The sequence below is a fragment of the Sylvia atricapilla genome, chromosome Z, assembly GCF_009819655.1.
Source record: "Sylvia atricapilla isolate bSylAtr1 chromosome Z, bSylAtr1.pri, whole genome shotgun sequence".
Lineage (NCBI taxonomy): Eukaryota > Metazoa > Chordata > Aves > Passeriformes > Sylviidae > Sylvia > Sylvia atricapilla.
In genome coordinates this window covers 18,802,381-18,825,016 of record NC_089174.1, presented here as the reverse complement: position 1 = coordinate 18,825,016, position 22,636 = coordinate 18,802,381, and the positions used below count along the sequence as shown (strand labels likewise).

At 40.3% G+C, this 22,636-nt stretch overlaps 1 protein-coding gene across 3 annotated transcripts in view; it reads right to left on the bottom strand.

The window, feature by feature from the left end:
* Positions 1–20,357, bottom strand: part of FER (FER tyrosine kinase) — a 156,731-nt gene extending 136,374 nt beyond the window's left edge. For all 3 annotated transcript variants that reach the window (XM_066339003.1, XM_066339004.1, XM_066339005.1), the window contains exons 1-3: positions 20,309–20,357; positions 7,215–7,319; positions 1,814–2,072 (exon numbers count right to left, since the gene is read on the bottom strand). In XM_066339003.1, coding sequence (XP_066195100.1) covers positions 1,814–2,020 — 207 coding nt within the window. In that variant the 5' untranslated portion in view covers positions 2,021–2,072; positions 7,215–7,319; positions 20,309–20,357. The remainder of the gene's footprint in view (positions 1–1,813; positions 2,073–7,214; positions 7,320–20,308) is intronic.
* Positions 20,358–22,636: the final 2,279 nt, after the last annotated feature.

The following is a 22,636-nucleotide window of genomic DNA, read 5'->3' as shown; positions in this document are numbered from 1 at the left end:
AACACCTCTTTTCTAGCATCACCAGTTGCTGCTACTATGCCTTCCAGCAAGTTTGCTATCTCCACATGGAAAAAAACAGAAGACAGATTTTCCCAAACACCATTTCTCTGTAAGTGCTCCTCTTACACTTAGAGATCAAAACAAAGCAAACAACCACAACAACAAAACCAACCAAACAAAGCCCATGAAAAACTAAACAGCTTGCTATTGGGTTTTAATGCCACAAAATGCCAAATAATACAATACCAAACACAGGTATTTTACATCTTAGAAGATATAAGAAACTAGACTCATGTCCTATAATATTTGCATCATTCTTTGGTTCTGTAAAATGTCAGAAAGAGAGAAAAAGTATCACCAAAAAAGGGTAAAATTAGAATGAGATTAGTAAATAAATCAATAATTCAGGCTTTTCAACAGCCAAAACCAGTAAGATAACGTGTCACTACACAACTTCAAAATCCAAGGTGTCAGTGCCATTTTAAGACAAGCCCATACAAACGATCTGCCAGTCCACTTGAGTATTTTTGCTGTTATATAAAAACACAGAGATCAGAGATGGGACTTAGCAAAAAAATTACACCTCCTTATGAGAAAAAAAAAAAAAAAAAGAAATTAAAATGATGTTTAAGGGCAATTTGAGCGCCCCTGTTCGAAACAAGATCTCAAAATGTGACACGCATGCCTCTTTTCAAGCCAAAAAGAACATGGCGTAAGTCAGATCTCCACATTAATTTCTCTGCTCACAAGAAGTGCGCATGTTATTAACATGAATTGTCCTAGACTAAGATACCTATGTGAAGGTTAATGGTTGTTTATACACCGTAATTCTAAATAACCCGTGCCAATGAAAAAAGGTCAGTATTTCAATTTACAAGGCAAGAATTACTGTGGGGGAAGGAAGCAACAACAGAACATGTTATATATAAACAGTGCACAGTTCTGAAGCAGCCCAGCTATAGCAGCACAGCTTTCAGGTCACACACAAGGCGCAGTCCTGTTCCTAATGCTACGCCACAGCCGCTGTCCAAGCAGCCACCCCATAAGCCCACAACATAAAAACTGCTTTGTCTAGAATTTAACCTGACCCAGCAAAGGTGTTTTCCTGCTGAGAGAAAATGAGGATTCCTGCCAGACTGAAGGCACTGTGTAACCCCTGCTAGAGAACAAGGGCCAAGATCTCAATAAGCGATCACAACAGAATAGTCTTCTCATGTTAGTAGAGAATCCAGGTCTGGAGCAAAACCTTCAAACAAGTGATGAAGGAAGTTTGCTTCATCATAACATTTACTTGGACTTGCTCTAAACCTAAAAAACAGTAATTTGGAGAACAGACAGCCTTACCTTTTTAAAAACTCAACACAGTTATTTTAAACAAAATACAAAATAACCTCACAATTACAAGAAACATCCTGAATTAATGTTTTGTTTTTACAACACATGCTGCAGTGTGTGTAACAGCTGGAATGCTAGACTTTGCCTTGGTTTCCTGGCATTTTTCTATTTCTGTCACCAATTCTATATAACCTAAACAATAGTTCCTATCTTAAAAGAAAAGGTTACTTCATTTTTAAAGCACTAAAAGTAGCAGGCTCAATCCATTTAAGTAAAATACTGAATTTCAAGAATCATTCAGTTAATTTTTTCAAAGCAAGACTAGAGTTCAACTTTTGCAAATTTCACTGAGAAACTGAAACAATCCATATTAGATACTCTGGCAACATTAACACTCAAGAAACTGAATAGGAATCAACTAAAACCAAAAACACAAAAATAAACCCAGAACCCAAGGATAGACCAAATTCAGACTTACCTTGGACACATTGCTGATATAATCCAATTGACAAGCGCTCTCTTTATCTACTTGGTTACAAAGATTCTGCAAAGTGGACGCATATTCTTTATCACTTTTTACTCTCATTACCATAAATTTCTTCACTGTTTCCAGCAGTCGTAGCTCCCAGTCTTGCAGTTTTAATAAAGCATCATGAGAATACTTCAGGTCACCTCCAAACCCCATTGTTTAAGGCACTATATACCAGACAGGGGAAAATATAGGCTCTTCACCACATCTGAAAGCAGAACAAGACAGATGAGAGAATTATTAAAAAAAACCAACTTCTGGTGACATAAAGAGCAACTATTGGTGCCTAAACCCTTAAATAACCTAATCATAAGATTAGCCACATACATTTACCTCCCCAGTACAAACTGAAAGGAGGCTTGGAGCACTGTTTTGAACAACAAACTCTAATTAGAAAAGATTTCAGCCTTAGAACTGCTCTCCAGTTTCCGTTTCTACAAAAATGTCCCTCCTTAACTTAAAGTACAGAAAATATAACAGCATCTAATACAAACACTAAAGACCAATCTACATATTTAACCAAGTAAGTACAGCTAACAGCATCTCCAGACAAGCTGCCAACTGTATTTTTCTACTCCTGTTGACCTGAGTATTTTCTCATTTTTACTGTCCTAAGAGCACAGAAAAATCCAAATCCAAATTCCTCAGGCACTGCCTCTGTGGAAGACTGGTAACTATTTAGAATCTAGTTTGCTCCTAAACCCTGCATTAACAGACCATTAAACTTGTAGGTTCAACTTCCCCAAAAGCAGAAAATACCTCAAATCGGGTTTCCCATCCAACCATACACTAGTCGCAGGTCAGTTCTTTAGTTCACGCTATTTCAGTCTAGGACAGTCCAATCTTATTGTACCAAACTGACATAAAATAAGATTGATAAATGGATAAAATATGCTGCCTTTTGAAATCCTGCAGCAGAACCAAAGGTCAAAGGCACATTGCTAGAGTTAGCTCTGAAATACCTGCATCTGGTGCTAATAAACACACAGATACATTATGGAAGAGCTGAAACCACACAAAGAAGTCATTCCTACACACTTGCACAGGTTTTGTATAGGCTTTTTTTTTGCACAGGCTTTTTCTGTGTACACACCAACTACCTGTTACTATACTAATCAGGTTCAACCAAGTAAGATAAACTTACATATAACTGCACTACAGTCACAGCCTGTATACTAACTATTCACTAATTCCTGCACTACAGCAAACTGTTGGTTCTCTTTAATACAGAAATCCCAATTTCTTCACAGGCTTTACATATTACCAGTTAAATTCGCAGTGTTCAAAAAACATTAAGAAATTTATCTTCCTAGCAGTCCATTGAGAGAAGCAGGACTAATATCCTTATTTTGCATTAAGAACTGAGACATACAGACTAATGTCAACACTGTGGCAGCTCATATTGGTATGTACAAGGCTTAAAGACAGACTTTTCAGAGTGCCTAGCACTTCTAGCATGTTAGGTATTCAGAAAAAATAAATATCTTACAGGCTTCACTTACTGCACAGCAGTTCTGAAGATTTCGCAAATCAGAACCTCAAGCAGCCTCTGAAATCAGACTCATGTACTGCATGTCTATTCTTAGAACACAAACCATGCTACACAGCGAAACAAAAATCCAGTAAAGAAAACTAGAAAGTGCCACATTACTATGTATCTACACAACATGGACAACTCAAGGCTGTATGACTAACCGCCTTTAAGCTTTCATAGCTCTTTAATTTGAGGTTGCATGTTTTAGTCAGAATTGTTCCTGATGGCTAAGAATTCAGGCATACACAGCAGGAGTAAATAGTTTATATTGCTGTACTTAAGAACTATGTAATTACTACTAATGAAAGTACCTCCACAGTTAAAATTCAGAAACACTCTTTCAGAACCACAAACACTTTAGTAACATGAACCAAAGTAAAAATATTAAAGCCCATTTATCAACATGGCTAAAACTGCAATAGTAAATTTTTCATGCCCTTTAGATCTAGATCTAAATTACTTTAATGACTATTCATTTTTCTCCTACTCCATTTTAGCACATTACCTAATTCTCCTAGCACAACAGCCATGAAAAAAGACAATATCCCTGTTTCCTTACATTCAGATTCAGAAGAGATGGGAATTGAATCTCACAGTGAAGTTTGGCCTTGTGTTATGAATAAAGTAAAGGCTTGCTTGCTTTTAACCGAGTCTCTGTTTTTTACTGAGAGGCATTATGGCAAGGGAAGGAAGAAATATTCTCAGCATGTCATATTTCAGTCTGCTTCTAGTGACTTACAAAGGAACCACAGGATTACAAAAATCAATAGAACAAAAGACCCAACAGTATCTCACTCCAGCCTGCTAAGTTGCTCTTCATGAAACAGTCATCAGATTTTTTCCAATTCCACTATTAGATGCCTGGATACATAGGCAAAAATTGTACACACTCTGCACTCCAGTCTTTGTTTTAAATTATTCCTTTCACAGTGACAGAGGCAGTGTGGCAAAAAATTGTTTTGCAAAAGTGAAAAAAATTTGATTTGCTAAAACTAACAAGCATAAAGACTCAGAACTGATGTTCTGAGTTCTTCCCAAATGGGTAAGTCAGCAGCCATGTGACTTCCATGTAAATTAAGAAAATGTTCAGCCAAGACATCCAGCCAAATTCAAGTGCTTTATTGTGGAGACAAAGAAGTGGTGAAGAAGTATTCAAGACCTAAGCCACTTAACTTAAGTTTTGATAAGCTAAAAACCAATTCTGTCACTTAAAACCACTTCTGATTTTTAAATTGTTTTTAATGTTTTTAAATAACTGAAAACAGTACAGATCACACAGTCATTCATTTGAAGTCAGAACTGTAAGATTTACCAAATACGTGAACACACAATCTAATTTTCAAATACTCTTAAAAAACACAAGCACACTTTGGAAGGATAGCGCTCAAAACGACAATATCTGGCACCAATACAGACAGGTATTTTTCCAAGTTTGCTATCTTCCTTGTTAGTGATCACAGATGAGATGATAGCTGCCTTACAGGGTCAGACCAACACAACAGAGTATTTCAGTCAGAAGGGACCTACAGCGATCACCTGGGCACAGTGATGCATTTAGATCAGCCCTGTGCCTCCAGCCAAGGCACCAGAAGATGTTTAAGAACAACAAACTAGCTGGGCTGCTATTCATGGTGCAATCCTCCTTGTGCTCCCCCTTGTTCACAGCTACTATACTATGGAATACTACAAATATTCCCATTTTTTTGGCTTTACTATACAACATTAAAATACTGACCCTGAAAGATGAAGATTTCGAGACAGATTTTGCAATCAGACTACTGGCAAAATTGAGAAATCATCCATAACATGAAAATCTGAACTCAGAAAAGATTTAATGTGGAACTGGAACGAGATGAAGAGAGTTTAAGACACCAACATACTTTCTTCTCTGATGTTCAAAAGTTGAAAAAACAGTGTAAGAGCTTTTGGGGGGTGGGAGAAAACTTCTCAAAAAAAAAAAAGGGAGAATATTTTATCTTAATGGAAAACCAGAGACGGCAAATGCTTCAAAATAAGCTAGATGGAGAAGTGATAATAACAAACATGATATGCTAAACTCATACAGAAAGAAAACCTTCAGAGAACTGCTTTACTCTTAATGTGAAGAGATTTCATCTGCTTCCGGTAAATACGTATGAGGTTTATCTCTTTTATGACAGGTGAACATAATTTGACATGCCGTGAAGTTTCAAACAGAATTCTAGCACATTTTACAAAAGCAATAAAATACCACTATCACCAAATAAGACAAATGAGTTTCAGCTATTTTTTGTTTATTTTGAAATATAAGACCAATATAGACATATAGACATAGATAAAGATGGCTAAAAAAACCTATTGCACACATAAATTAGTCAAAAAACATCTGTTAAGCTTAGGAGCAAAATACGCCTCACAGCCAATTCCAAGAAAGTAGGACTTACCTTCCTTATAGTGTTGTGCTCAAAACAACAAACTAATCATTCACAGGAAGTACACACTGAATGCACATTTAATAAGATAGTGTGAATGAGCAACCAGATCTCAAACTATTCTAAATTTAAGCAGAGTTACTAAAGACAATTTAAAATTTCTCTCAACCACAACACAACAGTTCCAGTCAGTTTCTAAACAAATCAATGTTAAATTTTGCCAGCCTAACAGCAAGAAACTTCAATGCTAGTCACATAATCCTTCAACATTGTAACATTCCCCTCAGGAAATAAAGCCAGTATTCCAGTTAGTCATCTTCCTGGATTCCAGCAGCAACTCTGAAGAAAGTAGTTTCCATAACCAACATACATTCAATTTAAAGATTGCAATTTGTCTGTGACACATAAAAGTGGCCACGCTGTGTCAGACCAAAGGTCCTGTGTCTGACACTGACTGAAATCAAATGAGCAAGGAAAACAGAGTGTGCACAATGCAATACTTTCACAAAATGCTCTCCTACGCTTATAACAATTTGTGCCTTCTATTACATACTGCCATCAATTATATCCAAGGTTGTGAATGATAATCTTAAAATAATGATGGATCTACATGCATCAGCTGGAACTTACTGTTTTACAGAACCAGTGAACCAAGCTCAGGCAACTAAAAACCACAAACCCATAAAGTACACCTGGCCCCCAGCTAAATTTGGAATTAGAAAAGCACATCACAGATCTGGATTCTCTCAATCTTCATCTGCTACGAATTTAGACTGCTCCTAAATTGCATGGGCTCCAAATCACAGAGAACACAGAATGTCTTTTATTTTGCAAATACTTTCTACAAACATTAAAAATGTGTCAAAATCAGAAAAGAAAGAGGATTTGGATTCAGGAGACAAATCATCAAAATCAAGTCTTCTGTACTGAACTAAAAGAATTTTTACAACAGATTATCAATTTGTTAGACAGTCCTTCTCAATTACTCAATGTGAGGCTTACAATAGTTATACTCCATTAAAGTAATGAATTAAATCATTCTTAGGGCTCCATCCACACGTTAAACAAAATTAGACAGACAAACAATTCACATTTATGTTAATGTAGGACCTATTCCTGGAATGCACAAGACCATGAAACACAAAACACATGCACTACCTACCATTTGTTTACACTGATCACGTACTCATAAGACCATCTTTGCATGCATAGATATGATGGACACAACATAAACTAGTAAAACTAATCCTTCTGCAGAGCTTTAGCCAACAATAATCATCTGAAATGGTAATACAAGTTAGCCTGATTATTTCAAAGCTGATTTGAATTACAGGTTCACTCAAAGCATAGCAGGCAGCTAATTTTCAGGAAGGCTTTTCTGCAAAGCATAACTTAGCTCACATACCTTAAAAGTTTTCCTTCAGAAATGTCCTTTAGTACAGTTTTTCTATGTCAGCAGCTACTTCACCTACTGAAACACACTTTTTTTTTTTTTTCTTTTCTGGGGATTCTGTGAAAGAAAAACACATAAAACTTCTTTTTACTATTCTCAGCATTTTCAAATACATTGCAAAACTCAAATTTAGGTAAGTTGCCATGCATTTTTAGATTATTAACAGAAGCCAGCTGTTGGTTTTTTTTTTTTTTAAAGAAAAAGATAGTTCAACTAAAAGAAAAAAGCAGATTTCTCAAATGAATGCTAATATTAGTATGCTACCACTTCATACACATAATTTTGAGTGAAGAAACATTTTTGCCTCTACATGTGTAAGAGAAGAATTTTTTTTAAGTTCTTGGAATTTCTTACAACAAGTGCATTGTAGCTGAAAAACTGCCCATGGTAAAATGAAAACAGAAACCCATTAATAAGGAAAATGAAAGCATGGAAGGCCAAAGTTTGTTATATGAAACAAGTCAGTAGTGGTATTTTCATAAAAGTGACAACAAGACAAAGGAACCACTCAAGACCCATAAATTTCTATCCAGCTCTAACTACTCTAATATCTAGAAAAGTAAGAGATCAGGAAGTTAGGATGACTAGCAGGATGAAAATTTCAAGTTTTAACTCTGTCCAGCAATTTAGGTGAAGAAAACCCATACAGAAGGGTTTTGAGGGTTCATATTAAGAAAAAAAAATACTGAATTTTAAAAATGGTAAGGAACAAGCTCTGCACTCAGCTTTTAAGTGCAAGATATACTGTATAATCTCTACATGTGGACCCATGATAAGCATTCACTCACAATCTCACGCTAGAACATCCAACTCCAGATGAGACATTCCATAACAGTTTAGCAATGTCATCATAGGAAAAAACACATAAAGCAAAACTGAAAGAAAGACAGTGTGTAGGGGTGAAGAAAGCAAAATTATTTTCCAAATCTCCGTTGTGTAAAATGAAGCGCTGATCACAGATACATTTATAAAATCTTAGGAAGGGGCACTACTAGTTCATATTCAAGGAGGCATTATTTAGTATTCCTTTCTGGTTACTTAGTGACGTTCGAGAAACAAAGAACTGCCTAATATAAATACAAAACTTCTATTCTCCATGACCAAAAATAGACAAAACTAAGTGATGCTAAGATTCAGGCACTGCAAAGGAATAGCAGCTATGCAAGCAGATATGAAAGGAGAAAAAACATGCAGGAGGTTACAAGCATTATAAAATTCATCACATTTCTAAGAAACAGGTATACAATCATTTGTTCCAAGATTGCAAAGCCCAAGGGAAAGTCTCCACTAGCAAAAAGTACAAGCAGGAGCAAAACATCAGAGTAAATTTGGTTCCAGTCTTTCTAACGCAAATACAAACTGGGTGGAAAGACCAGACTGTCACTGGACAGGAACACAAATCTTAATCCCTATTCAAACGGGACATTCAAATGAAAGTGAAACAAACATCACCACCAGCACCTGGGGACATTCAAGTTGCAAGCAGATGTTAAGAATTGCATGTGGTAAAATGAAGCCTGTAAAAAAATTGCATTTATGAAACGAAACAACAGATTGGAGCCACTTCAACACAAAAACGTTCTATCATCTGCTCCCTGAATACAAACAATGAACATATCCTTTTTTTCTTTTCCTTTTTAAAGAACTACTCTACCACATATTTTAGAGTGCAGAATTTTGTCTGTCAGTATGAAAATTAAATGCAAAAGCAACTTCTCTTTAGAATTCCAATTACTATTGACTGTATACCTGTGTGCATCTTTTTCATCTGCACACAGGTCATTAGTAGAACTTAAAGCTAGTAATGCAAGTCCAATATGGGTTTAATTGATAGGCAAACACTAGATAATACATGGAAGCATAATGAAAGCTTTTCAGTGAATTGCACAGCCATCTGTCAGAGGGCAATAAAACCTCAAAAAATTCACACTGCTATTTCTGAGCTCAGACATAGGAGAATCTGATAGTTACAAACATCTTGCAACCTCAATGCAATAATCCCCTAGCTAATGAAAATATAAAAGACAAATTTATGAGAAGACAGAACAGAAAACCTAGATGACCTGCTGTTTTCTGTAATTACTACCAAGACAATTAACGCAAATCCCCAAATCAGATCCTCTTTAAACTTATGACATGTAAGTCATTTTCTAAAAATGAAGCATCCAAGAAGCAATTAAAAATATCAAATTAATAATAAGAATTCACCAGAGTCAGATGCTATTGAGCCAAAGCATTGAAGCATCAGCTGTCAAATTTGCAAATTACTGATTTCACAAAAACTTAGGCTTAAGGTGAGCCAAGCAAAGAGTGGAAAATACATCAAACTTTTTTCAGATGTGACAAGGCAATCAGAAGAACACAGCACAGTCTGACTCTGGTACTGCACAATGTGGTTAAAACCATGCCTAAGAATCTGTAGACTAGAAAAAATTAAAAGACAACAAAAACAATGCCCCACCAACTTTTGCAGAGCAAAATCATGTTTTACAACTTGAAGAGTTCTGTGAAAGCATCAAGGATCCTGGAGCAGGTGCTGGAAGTAGGAAGTGTCTGATGATGTCTGATAGGAAGGTACTAGAAAACTGAAGACCTTGCAGAGTAAGACTTAAGAGACAAAGATTGATAGGGGAGACAGCTCAAACACCTCACCATGATCTGTGCCAGGACTTGGGCTGCTCTTCTGAATGGTTACCTGCCTATGTCATTATGTCATCTGTGCTTTACACAAAATTATTATGATTAATCAAAACCTACAGATCATTACAAAACCCACAAAACCTCAAAACACTAAGCAGCAAGCACAGAAAAAAGCAAAATCACATGTCAATAAATGCAACATAATACACTGGTAGGAGTTATTTAATAACAGTATAAGAAAAAGTTGAAGTAATTATGTAGAATGTAGCATCTGAACACACGCTTTCAAAAACATTCAGTGCTTTCAAGCAGTCAGGTTAGTAAGCATCCGGAATATTAGCCCATTTTTTTAATGTAGGGAAGGGAAAACATCACATGTTCTTATGCTACTGATACATTGGAACATCTTCTATGTTCAAGTTCTTCCAACTCAGAAAAACATAAAGGACCAAAAAAGACATAGATAATACTGATCATAGCATGGAGCAGCTTACACACCGAGAAAAGAGAATTTTTAGCTCACAACGCAGTTAAGAATAACAGGTATAAGATCAAAGAACATCAAAATAAAAAAACATTATAGCACAAAATGATATGGTATGTCAGATGCCCGAAGTGTTTTCCAGAAGAACTTGTGAACATCAAATGAAATTTTTAAAAAGTTGTTCTAATGTCCTTCTTTGCTCAGTAAATAATTAAACAAGATAATTCAATGCCTAAAGACATTTCTGAGACCATGAAATAAAGAAGTACAAAATTATTATAAAAATTCATTTTAAAAAACAGATCTGTAGAACAGCACAAGTTCCATCTCAAGATGTCTCTAAACTGTAGAAGCAGAAGAGGAAGTATTACTCTACACTTGTGCCAACAGCCCCTTCTTATCTGAAAATAGCAAGTATTGACCTACATGCATTTTACTCGGCCATGTACAAATATCCTCAAAAAGTACACTCTCATTCTCCCATTCCTGTACCTGCAGAAGACATTTTCTCCATAGCAGTTCCTGCAGTGGTGATATAATTAAAAATAAATGCAAATGGCTCCATCAAAGAATAGGATTTACACTTACCAGAATTTTTAAAAAAAAAGATAAAAGCCCAAAAACACAGCTCACAGCTCCCTGATTCTCTGCCTAGAATCACAGGACACAATTCTAATTTTTTCAACCTTTCATTTTAAACCATTTTCTAAACCACTGCTATCCTCTAAAAATCCTGCAATTGGTCCCCATCTCACATAAGAAGTCAGAGGCTGAAACAGTGGAGTACTGTAGGATGAACCAACTCTGACAAGAACAGAGAGGTTAGCTGACATTACTTTCAAGCTCCTTGCCCAAGTGCTTACCACCCTCTTCCTAAAAACCTGGTAATATATCCCTCTTTGTTCATTCTCCAAAAATTCATATTCTTTTTCCACAGAACTTCACCTTCCCCTACTATGCATCCAATCTGTCTAGACTACAGACAGTCAGTGAGCTTTCATATTCACTGATCCCTGCTTTGTTCCAGATGACATCTCCCATTTGCCAAGACTATTCTAAACAGTAATTTCATTCTCCACCACACCTTCAGCTGTTTGCTCCTTCCCATGGCCTGGCAACTTTCTCAGCATGTTCTTTACCATCTCAGGCCTTCTGTGAAAGAATGGGCAAAGGGTAGAGGGGACATGTGGTAGTGAACCATGCAGCACTTTTAGGTGCAGTTACTCAGCCAGTTTTGTTTCCACCTGTAGAATTTTCTACCTCACAGTCACAGCCAAATAGCAAGACTGAATCTCACCAGGCAGAAAAATGAGAAGGTGAAGGCAGATACATGTTAGGAGGAAAAGAGCTAGCCTAGCTGACACAAGTCACATCTTGTCATTAATACTTCAGGACTCTTCTGTTGTCTCGTTAACTCTGAAAAAACAGCTAAGCCACACACCCTTCTTTTACTTTCAAACGTAAACACGCCTAATTTCTTGTTACCTTTCATGTGTTTACGAGGGAAAAAAAAAAAGCTTTCCCTCCTCTATTTTTCAAAGAATTACATTTCCCCTAAATTCAGCTCCAGCACTCAAGGGAAGGCAAAGAAAAGCATGGCCTCAATAGAGGGTTCCTGCCCAACTGAACTCTGAATTCTACAGCATTGCAACACACTAGATCCTAACAAAAAATGGATTGAGCAAGACAAGGCTGCTAAAAGGTGACTATCGCAGGCAGGTACTGTGCATCTCCAGCCCTGTTAACCACTTCTACCAGCTAGAAAAGGACTGTTACAGAATTACAAAGAAATACGTAATGCTAAAATGTCCAAAAATTGGCCACAAATTGAAAACAGAATAAAAAATACATCAGTGACTCAAGCTCACCTAAAGTGTGCAGTGTGTATTACATGTGTATTAAAGAAACTTCTGAGCAAAAAAGAGCAGCTAAAGAAAATTAAACTATCGCATTTCCAAGAGATTTCTCTCCTTAGATGACTAGTGAAGGTAGAAACAACTTCTAGAAAAAGTCAACACTATAACTAAAAAGTACTTTTTACCGTATCTTGACTAAAGAGTTATTCTAAGCAATGTTAATTTACTTCTTTACTTAGTTCTCTTAGATATTTATACTTCAATTAGATACCAATTTCTTTAGTCTGAAGGTAGGAAGCAGTCTTCCTTATTCGAAAAAATGCCTCAAACCTCTGAAAGTTGCATTTCACATCTTGATATCCATCTGTCCTGAGATGAATACATGGCAAGTGGGAATTAGCACACACATAAAACCCACACAGAAACTCTCAGTCCTAAGGCTGCCTATGCAGGCATTTCTTTCAGGGGAAAGGGATTGAAGAATATGCCTAACGAGGGTCTCTCATCATCACAAAGCTACACCTAAAACTCCTCCTGAAGACTTCTGGTCCCAAAATTCATCTGGCTGCTGCCACTCTACATTTCAACTTGGAAATCCAGCATACTACTAGAAGCTTCTCCCAGTAGCACTGTCTTGGTTCTCAAGATTTAAGAACAGATTTTAGAAAAAGATAAATCCACAGGATGTGAAATACTTCAAAATGTCTACAGACGTTTAATTTCCTCCTTTGGCCCAATATCAGCCAGAATGTGTCAGTTCAGACAAAATCATTAGATAACAAATCTGCCATTAGTCTGTAATATATGACAATAGTGGTCTCCTCAGAAAAAACATTATCTAGTTCCCAGTATTTATTGCTCTTTGGAAAGAAACTGAAAGAGCAATCAGGATGCTGCTTCTTCTTTCCTCCTTCACTAAACTAATTACATCCTTCTGGTTCATTAAACCTCTCTACATAGTTAACTCACTGTTCGTTCAGTCTTCTCGAGGTCACTTACTTCCTTGGCATCACTGTACCACATTTAATGCAGTTTGATTACACAGCATTTTGTACAGCAAATACTGGCCATGAGGACCACAGGTCCATGAGAGAGTACTGTCTCTTCCCAGCTGCCAATATTCCAGACTGTTGCACTGCAGGAAATAGAACATATCATGTGGTTCAGTGAAAGGTGTTGCCTCAAGCCCTTGTTTGCTGTTCCTGAACTGAATGACTGCTCTTTCCCATGCTCCATCCTAAAAGATACCATGATAGCTCTGTGTTAAATGGGACACATCAACTCTCACCAGAAGTGCAGATGACTGAACTGTGTATTTCTACCTTCTTACATGCTTTAAGTGCACAACTAATTTTAATAAGTACATTCTACAAATATATACCAAAATATATGATGAAACCTACCTATTCTTTTCTTAGTTCCAGTCAGTTTTGTTCTGGTCTCACTAGCCATCCTAATTATAAAGAACACTCCTTCTGAAGGATATTATTTTAATTTGAAAATGTATGAGCTTTAACTAATGAATGCTATTACAAACAGGTAAAAGTGGTAGAGGTTAATCTTCCAGGTGTCTGGACAAGTGATCCTGAAGGGCACGAGCATGCTTAGACCCTTCACATAGAAATTTATCTGCATAAATAATATTCAGCCTATCTGAACTTTATTGCAATAGATTATTATTTCATATCCAGTCTTTCCTTCTGCCTCTCAAAGCTATTTTTCCAGGAATTATACCAGGCAGCCAATCTTTAATTTAAAAGGGCAATATTCTTGGCATAACATGGCATCATTCAGATACAAGTTAAAGATTACAATAATATTTTACTGTACACAAGGATTATTTACCTGCCTCAGAATTCTTGCCTTACTGTACTCTGAGACAGCTAAACGAATTTGACTGCATCTCTAAACCTGAAATCCAAATTTAATCTGAGAATAATTCTGTAGAGGGACACAACGCGATTGCAATGGTCAAATGTTGACAACCATCTGCTTAATGAGACCTTTGGAAATGGCAGCTCCCCTATCCCAGCCCTCCACAGCAGAATGACCACACCCACACTGCTAATCCCTACATCCTCACTTAGGTTCCTCAAGCCTGGATGGGATGACTTTATTGATGAAATACTAGAGCACAAGAAATCACCATTTCACAGCCCATTGGACTGATTTTTCCACAAGGTATGCACTGCAAGCTTCCTTGGAAGCTTCATGGAAACATGAAGCCTTGGGACAGAAGGCATACAGGGAGTGGATACTTCCTGAAGACTGCTCTGCAAGGGGTTCAAATCTGCTGCAATGAATTTCCATACTGCGGCTGAAGCAGAGACCAGAGAAAACTCTCATCAGCTATGGGTCGCCTTCCTTTCAGAGGATACCACCCTGCTCCAGAGAAGCAGAGACAGAAGGCAAGCAGCAGGGAAAACTAGGAGAACATGGAGGAACACAAGAACTGACTCAAACTGAGATTTTGACCTCAGTAAGAATGGCATATAATTAACTACTCATTTTGAAAAAAAAATCATTTAAATAAATCAGATTATCTGGATGCTAATTAAATTTATTAAAATAGTAGCTTCAAATTTACTTAACACATTCATTGATGAGAGATTTTGCACTCCAAATTCACCTAATCCAAAAAGGCAGAACTGGGTATTATACAGCTTTTCTCTATCTTTGTTACAGACCCTTTAGAACTGTTTGATTTTTCACTTCAGCTGCCAACACTTTTATCTGTATTTGTCAAATTAGGCATTTTCTTTTATCTGCTGGACTTCAGTTTATCAACCATGTCATGGAAATTCCAGAAAAACTGGGAGGAAACACAGCTTTCACAGCACTGACATACAACAAATACACCTAAAATAAACAAAGATGTGTTTTTCTGATTCTATGTTTTCTATTTTTTAATCAGGAAAAAGCTACTGCAAAGTTGTATCATTTTTCTTAACACTTCAATTCTCACATTTTGCTGATTGTTTCAAAAATACCATTTTTACAATGCTTAAGCTGTCACGTTTTTTAACTTAACCACTTTGCCCAACTGTATACCTTATCTACTTCCTGAACCTTAAGATTACAAATGCTGTGGGTTATTATTTTACACTCATGAACATTTCAAAACAGAAGCCACAACTATGAAGTCAGATGCTATCTGAAAGATACACGAAACACAGAAAGAAAGCTTTAGCATAATTCTAAAAAGCTGTACTTGAGCAGACACAATAGCAATACAGTACAGTGATCATATTTTAATAAATTTATACAGTGTAACAGCAGATAAAACAACCTTTAAGTATCCAATATTTATCAAGATTTATCCTATGATGATACTTCTACGCATTTATAGGTTTACCAAAGGTGAATTTTGTGATTTACAAGTGTAGTAGCTAACAACCTCCACCAGCTGAGCCATTATTAATAGGCTATTTGTTTGAGTATTAAAGCACCAAATATTCCATAAACTAATTCCTGTCATATTAAATAACCATTAAATCAATGTCCTTTCCAGCTCTCTATTAAGAGAGAAAACAACTTATAACTGCCACTCTCAAGTCATACAGCAAATATTACAAATATGATGACAGACAATGTAAGCTACAACATGCTGTCAAGGTATGGAATAGGATTTTCCAAATTTTCTGAAGCAAAAAGTTAGGCATAAACAGAATTGGCAAAAAGCAGTAAAGCTGACAAACCACGTATAAAATTAATATACTCACAATATGAGGATGCAAATCCAAATTCCACCATCTTTGGAATACACACTGTGATTGTGTATTACTTTCACTTTTCTCCCGAAATGCCCAACAGGATGGAGTGTTCCGAGTCTGATTCTGCACTCTGTCAGAGGGGCTCATCTTCACAGCTCTTATCAGGCTCATTGCTATAATTTTGTGTCTCCCACTTACTAAACAGGCAATTTCAGGGTACAAAATGGATCATGATTTTCACTTTAAGACTGCTACGGATTTAACTTCTGCCTCTGGTAAGAGTGCTCACGTAATATGCAACAACCGACAAACTTTTCACAGGTTGCCACTATTTACAAGATAACTAATTTTTCATTAGGTCTTAATAATGGTAATTTAGTTTTATGCTTAAGCTTAATTTCTCAATGTCTCAGCCTCTCCTGTTGAAATAAACCATTTATAGAATCACAGTATGAAAAAAGAGTTGTGAGATGCTTAAGATCAAGTAATGACAATTGCAAGACAGCTACCTGTCTTCAGACCAAGATTTGAATGCCATACAGAAAAATGACAAATGCATGAGAACAATTAAGTACTTCTTCGTTAAGTATTTTCTTACCAGCTAGTAGTAAGAGAGGCTAGCAAGTGGACTACAGTATTTTGCAGGCAATACTGTACAGCATACCTAAAGGACAGATTAACAGTATACACATGATTGTTTTATTTCCCCCTCAACAGCTGACAGTTTCATGCGTTTGTCTTACTAGAGAGCTACATCATACAAAGCTCACACAGTACGCAATTAATGCTGTTACTCCATATTCACCTTGCCAACAACTTCAAGGGAGTATTTGGTCCAAGTAGTAACTGTACCCTCAGCAGAAAATAAGAGTAGCCACATCAGAAATCCTAACACAATACTCTTTTTGCTCAAGGTACAAGCGCTCAACATAAACAAGATTGTAAAGCACAAACTAGTATGCTCCAAAAATCAGTAATTCTGTCAAACAGGTATATGAGGAAAAAATCAGCTACTGAACTGCAGTAAAGTAATGAGTATAGAGAGTTGTGTCTACAAAGTGCTATGACACATATCTGAGTATTATAAGCAGGTTAGTAGGAAACCCAGGTACAAAGAATAAAATTTGTATTGAAATGAAATTGTACGTGGTTAACGCACCTGGTGTCCTCTCTCAAGTATAAAAGGCAGTAATGCAAGGGAAGCTGGTTACGACAGAGCAAACAGCAATCTGAAATTCAAAGTAGCATGATGTCATGAGGTACAGTTCACTCACTCAGATTAAAGACAGCATTAGGCCCTAAATTATTTGGAATTTGCTTTTATTATCATCATGGAAATACACAGGAATTAAAAAATGCCCTGCTATTTCAGACTCCTTTCACTGAACTGAACTCTGCCTTTAAACTCGCAGAAGAAAATAGAAAATAATTACAGTAATGGTCACAAATATGATTTCATGCTACAAGCTGACAGCAATCAAAGCCTTCCATCCAATGAAGCTGTTCCACAAGAAAAAAAATATAATCTCAAACACAAAAATAAAAACCATTTTAGAAGGACTCTTCCTGGTTTTCCAGAATCATCACCAAAACTTCTTACATACTGCATGAGACCATACACATAGCTCTTAAAATGAGAAGTAACTATCTTCTCTCAAACCTTGGAAACAAAGCTATGAATTTCACTGATTCTCCAAAGGTTTCCAAAATAGACCTTTGCAAAGAAATGCTACATTTTCCTGACACAGACATTAAACATCAGAAACCTTCTGTATATTTTCAGGCACCAAATTTTAAATCCTTTTACTCCCTAAAAAATGGTGACTATTCAACAATCCCAAGACAATTGCTTTCATAGAATAAAACTCTCCACTAAGTTTTGAAATCCATTTTCACAAGGCAAATACATCAACAGTATAATTAGGCCAGGACTAAAAGGGCAGTTTTATCTTAGGAGCATATATGCAGTTTACTTCCTACTGGAATGCATTTCGGCTTTCTTCTCTTACTGCTTTGCTTCTCCTGCCCGCCGGCAGAAAAAACCCTTCTTCCTTTTCCTAGACCTAGTTCCCACACACGGCAAAAAGACCCTCCTCCTTGCGAAGTGATGACCTCATGCTCCTAGCCCATCTCCTTGTATGGTGCAATTCCGGTCTTGCTGCCACCTCTCTCCGCCTCCAGCCTGGCACGGCAAACACCTTCCTTCACCGGCTGCTTCCCAGCTGCGGGAACACCGACGACAGGCGACAAGTGGAGATGGCAGACCGGGCAGGGATAGGGGGCTTCCCATGGACAAAGAACAGGCCACCAGATGCCTGCCCCACTCCCGCATCCAACGTAACTTCGTATCACCAAAGCAGCTCTGCTCTCCGCGGCAGGAAGAATGACACTGAACTCTGAGCATTTCAAGTATGGAAACACATCCCATGTTACCTAGCTGCAGTGCACCTCCTGTAGCCGAACCTTACTTTCCTTTTACGCTCTCAGATAAATATCTCTTATCTAGTAAAGCAAATGTCACCTCTCCTCCTCTCTTAACAAAGGGCCATCTCACCTTTGCATCACTGAAGTTCTTTGATATCGAAACTGGCCTGACATCCTGTGCCCACACTGATACATTCTTTCATCCTTTTAAGACAGTTAATCTTTAAGTTCTATCATCCAAGTCCAGAAGAACAGAAAAATTCTATTCTCTATATCGTTCATCACCTTCTCCCGCCTGTCTTGCTTTCAGGTGTCAGAATTATTTCTACATAATCACTTTTACACTGGCAATCCAAGCACCAGCTGACAAAGGACAAAGGACTCAGTCGTGACATGAAGTTACAGCTGTAAAAAATCAGGAAATGTGATGGATAACTGAGCTTTTGCTCAGCTAGGAAGTGACCTTGTACATACGAGACTTGATCTTCTCCCTCAAAGAAATATCTCCAAAGCCCAGCTTTAGTGGGGTTAACATTCCATATGTGTGTATTTTAAAGCTGTAACTGTACTGACAATGTCTGTCAACACATTACAAGGAAATTATGAGGAAACATACAATACAATAATCTTTATTCTAACTCAACCTATAATGTGTCCATCATTTGCAATTTGCTTTGACTATGAGCAAATGTGTGAATGTTCCATTTCCTCGAGACTAGTAGCACTAGTAGTAGTAGCGCTTACATAAAACACAGTGTAGAAGCAATCTCACTGTTTGGTACTATTTAACAAGTAAAATTAACTTATTTTAATAAATTTGTTTTAACACCCAATGAACTTGTTTGGTCAAAAAGTTTCACGCATCACTCCTGGCTTTTTTCACCCTGCAACTTCTTGAAAGAATTTACAGTTCAATAGAGCAGAGGGCCAAAGCACTTGGAGCAGGTCTCTTTAAAAGTAGGGAAGAGTTATTAGATGTACTTGAAAAGCAGTGATGCCCTCCTGCAAAGAGAAAATCAACTAGCTTGTTTTAAACGTCTTACAACAGCCTTTGTGTTCACACAGGATGTGTCACTTCAGGGGTGTATGGTCATGTAAAGTCCAACCAAACAGAAACATACTCCAACGTGAAAACTGATGTTTAATGCCCCTCTGTGTAATCCATTCCCAAACAACAAATATGAGTATTCAGTACCCGTGCAGATACCACAATCTCAAACACACAAAGCATTAAAACGCGCACGAAAGGCGCCAGGGCAGCGCCCTGAGAAGGCCCTACCACTGCTCCCACAGCAGCGCAGAAGTTCAGGCAGCTGCTGTGCTGAACAGGACTGCCCGGCGGCACCAAGGAGGAAGAGCACTCAAAAGCCCAAACCCACTTCCCCGGACCGCTGCATTTATTGGGAAGCAGGGACGGTCACACATGGCAGCTCCTGGCGCGTCCTCCCGTTACTCCCAGCCCGGACGGAGCCCGGGAGGACACAGACACGGCCGGCCCCGCCGCACCGGGGCCGAACCCGCCCCGGGCCTCCCCCCGCCCGGACCCCGGCGGCGGACCCGGGGAGGGGGCGGGATCCGCGCCCCCGCGCTGCCCCTGCCCCGCCGGGGCGGAGCCGCCGCCGGGCGAGCGGCGCCTCGGACACCTCCCCGCGGGACGCCGCCGGGACGCGACCGGATGCGGCCGCCGCCGCCGCCCCGGCCGAGCGAGCCGCGAGCGGCGCCGGTGCCCGCCCCACCCCGCCCGCAGGTAGAGGCGGCGCGGGGCCCGCCCGTGCCGCCCGGTGTTCCCGGCGCTCCCGGTGTTCCCGGCGGCCCCGGGGGTCCCGGGGCGGGGCGGGGCGGGCGCGGCGCCGGCGGGGAGCGGGCGGCCGGACCCCTGCGCGGGCGCGGCGCCGGCGGGGGCGCGGGCGGCGCGCGGACCGTCCCTACCTGACAAGCCGAGCCCCCTCCGCAGCCGCGCGCGTCACGGGCCCCGCCCGCGCCGCGTGACCCCGCGCGGGCCAATGGGCGCGGCGCCGCCCGCCGCCCCGCCGGCCAATGGCGGCGCGGTCCGCCTCCCGCTGACGCTCGCGGGGGGGGGCGGTGCGCGCTCGCGCCTACGCCTCCCGCGCGCCTCTGTCTCCCGGCAACGCTCCCCGCGCGCCCCGCCCCCCGCGCGGCCTCGCGCCGCGACAGCCCGGGGACACCTCTGGGGACACCTCTGGGGACAGCCTGGGAACGGCCTGGGGACAGTCTGGGAACGGCCTGGGAACAGCCTGGGAACAGCCTGGGGACACCTCTGGGGACACCTCTGGGGACAGCCTGGGAACAGCCTGGGGACACCTCTGGGGACACCTCTGGGGACACCCATGGGGACAGCCTGGGGACAGCCTGGGAACAGCCATGGGGACAGCCATGGGGACAGCCTGGGGACAGCCATGGGGACAGCCATGGGGACAGCCTGGGGACAGCCATGGGGACGCCTCTGGGGACAGCCTGGGAACAGCCTGGGGACAGCCATGTGGACAGCCATGGGGACAGCCTGGGGACAGCCTGGAGACAGCCTGGGAACAGCCTGGGGACAGCCTGGGGACACCTCTGGGGACAGCCATGGGGACAGCCTGGGGACACCTCTGGGGACAGCCCTGGGGACAGCCTGGGGACAGCCATGGGGACAGCCTGGGGACAGCCCGGGGACAGCCATGGGGACAGCCATGGGGACAGCCTGGGGACAGCCCGGAGACAGCCTGGGGACAGCCCGGGGACAGCCATGGGGACAGCCTGGGGACAGCCTGGGGACACCTCTGGGGAAAGCCTGGGGACACCTCTGGAGACAGCCTGGGGACAGCCCTGGGGACAGCCCTGGGGACAGCCATGGGGACAGCCTGGGGACAGCCTGGGGACAGCCTGGGGACACCTCTGGGGACAGCCCTGGGGACAGCCTGGGGACAGCCATGGGGACAGCCATGGGGACAGCCTGGGGACAGCCCGGAGACAGCCCGGAGACAGCCTGGGGACAGCCCGGGGACAGCCATGGGGACAGCCTGGGGACAGCCTGGGGACAGCCATGGGGACACCTCTGGGGACAGCCATGGGGACAGCCTGGGAACAGCCTGGGGACACCTCTGGGGACAGCCTGGGGACACCCCTGGACACATCCCCGGGGTCATCCGCAGCGTGTCCCCGCTGCCCTCCGGCAGGTGCGAGGTGCCGGGAGCAGCTCCCGTGTGCCGGCGGACACGTGGAGCAGGAGAGGAATTCCTGTGATGTGATGCTTCGGCAGCTCAGCGCCAGAGAGAGGCAGCGAGAAGTGAAAAAAGATAGGCGGTGGAGGAGGGAATTGGGTGTGGGAGGAGAAAAAAAGGGGGAAATACAAAGGGCAAAATTTGAAATGTGGGAGTGGGGTAAAGGGGAAGAAAAAGGAAGAAAAGGGAAAAGAAGGGGGATAGAAGAAAAAAAGCAAGATGAGAAAAAAATGGTAGGAAAAAAAGAATGGAAAAAAGTGGTAGGGAATGAAGGGGAAAAAGGGTAAAAGAAAAAATGGAAGGAAAAATGAAGGGGAAAAAAGAAGGGAAAGAAATAAGAAGGAGAAAAATAGAGAGAAAGAAAAAATAAAAGAGAGGGACAAAAAAATCTAAGAAAGAAAAAGGAGAGGAAAAGCTATTATTGTGACAGTACCTTGATTGGTTTCAGGAAAACCCATGAATATTAAAGCTTTTTATATTGTCTTTTATAATAGATTATGCTCAAAGCAAATAAAAAAAAATCAATTTAATGAAGTGGCAATAACAAACTGTGGTTGCAGAATCCATTTCACAGATATTGAAGAGCCCCTTAACAGTTTAGAATAGTCTTACAAATAACTTGGGGAGGGGCTGGTTGGTTGTTTGTTGTTGTCTTTTTTTGTTTTTCTGAGAGGCTGGTAGTGATTGGTATTTAAGAAAGGCCCTAAAAATGGAGATGTGCACAGAGCAGTCATATTATAATTCATGGCTTCTTTTAAGATCAAAGTGTTTGAAGAGCACTAATGAAACTTTGCTGTGTGCAGTTTTCTACCTCGGTTTAAGCCATTCACACGTTTTATTCCCAAACAGCTTATAGAAATAATTTTCTTTGTTTGCCTGTTTATCATACAACAAAAAAAATTACATTCCTTGGTACCTCATCTCTATGCACCTTGTGGCAAATTGAGACCTATATGCAGTTATAAACAAATTTGCATAGTACTGAAGGGGAAAAAAAAAGCTATTTAGTTGTAGAAAATGGGAGTTTAAGATG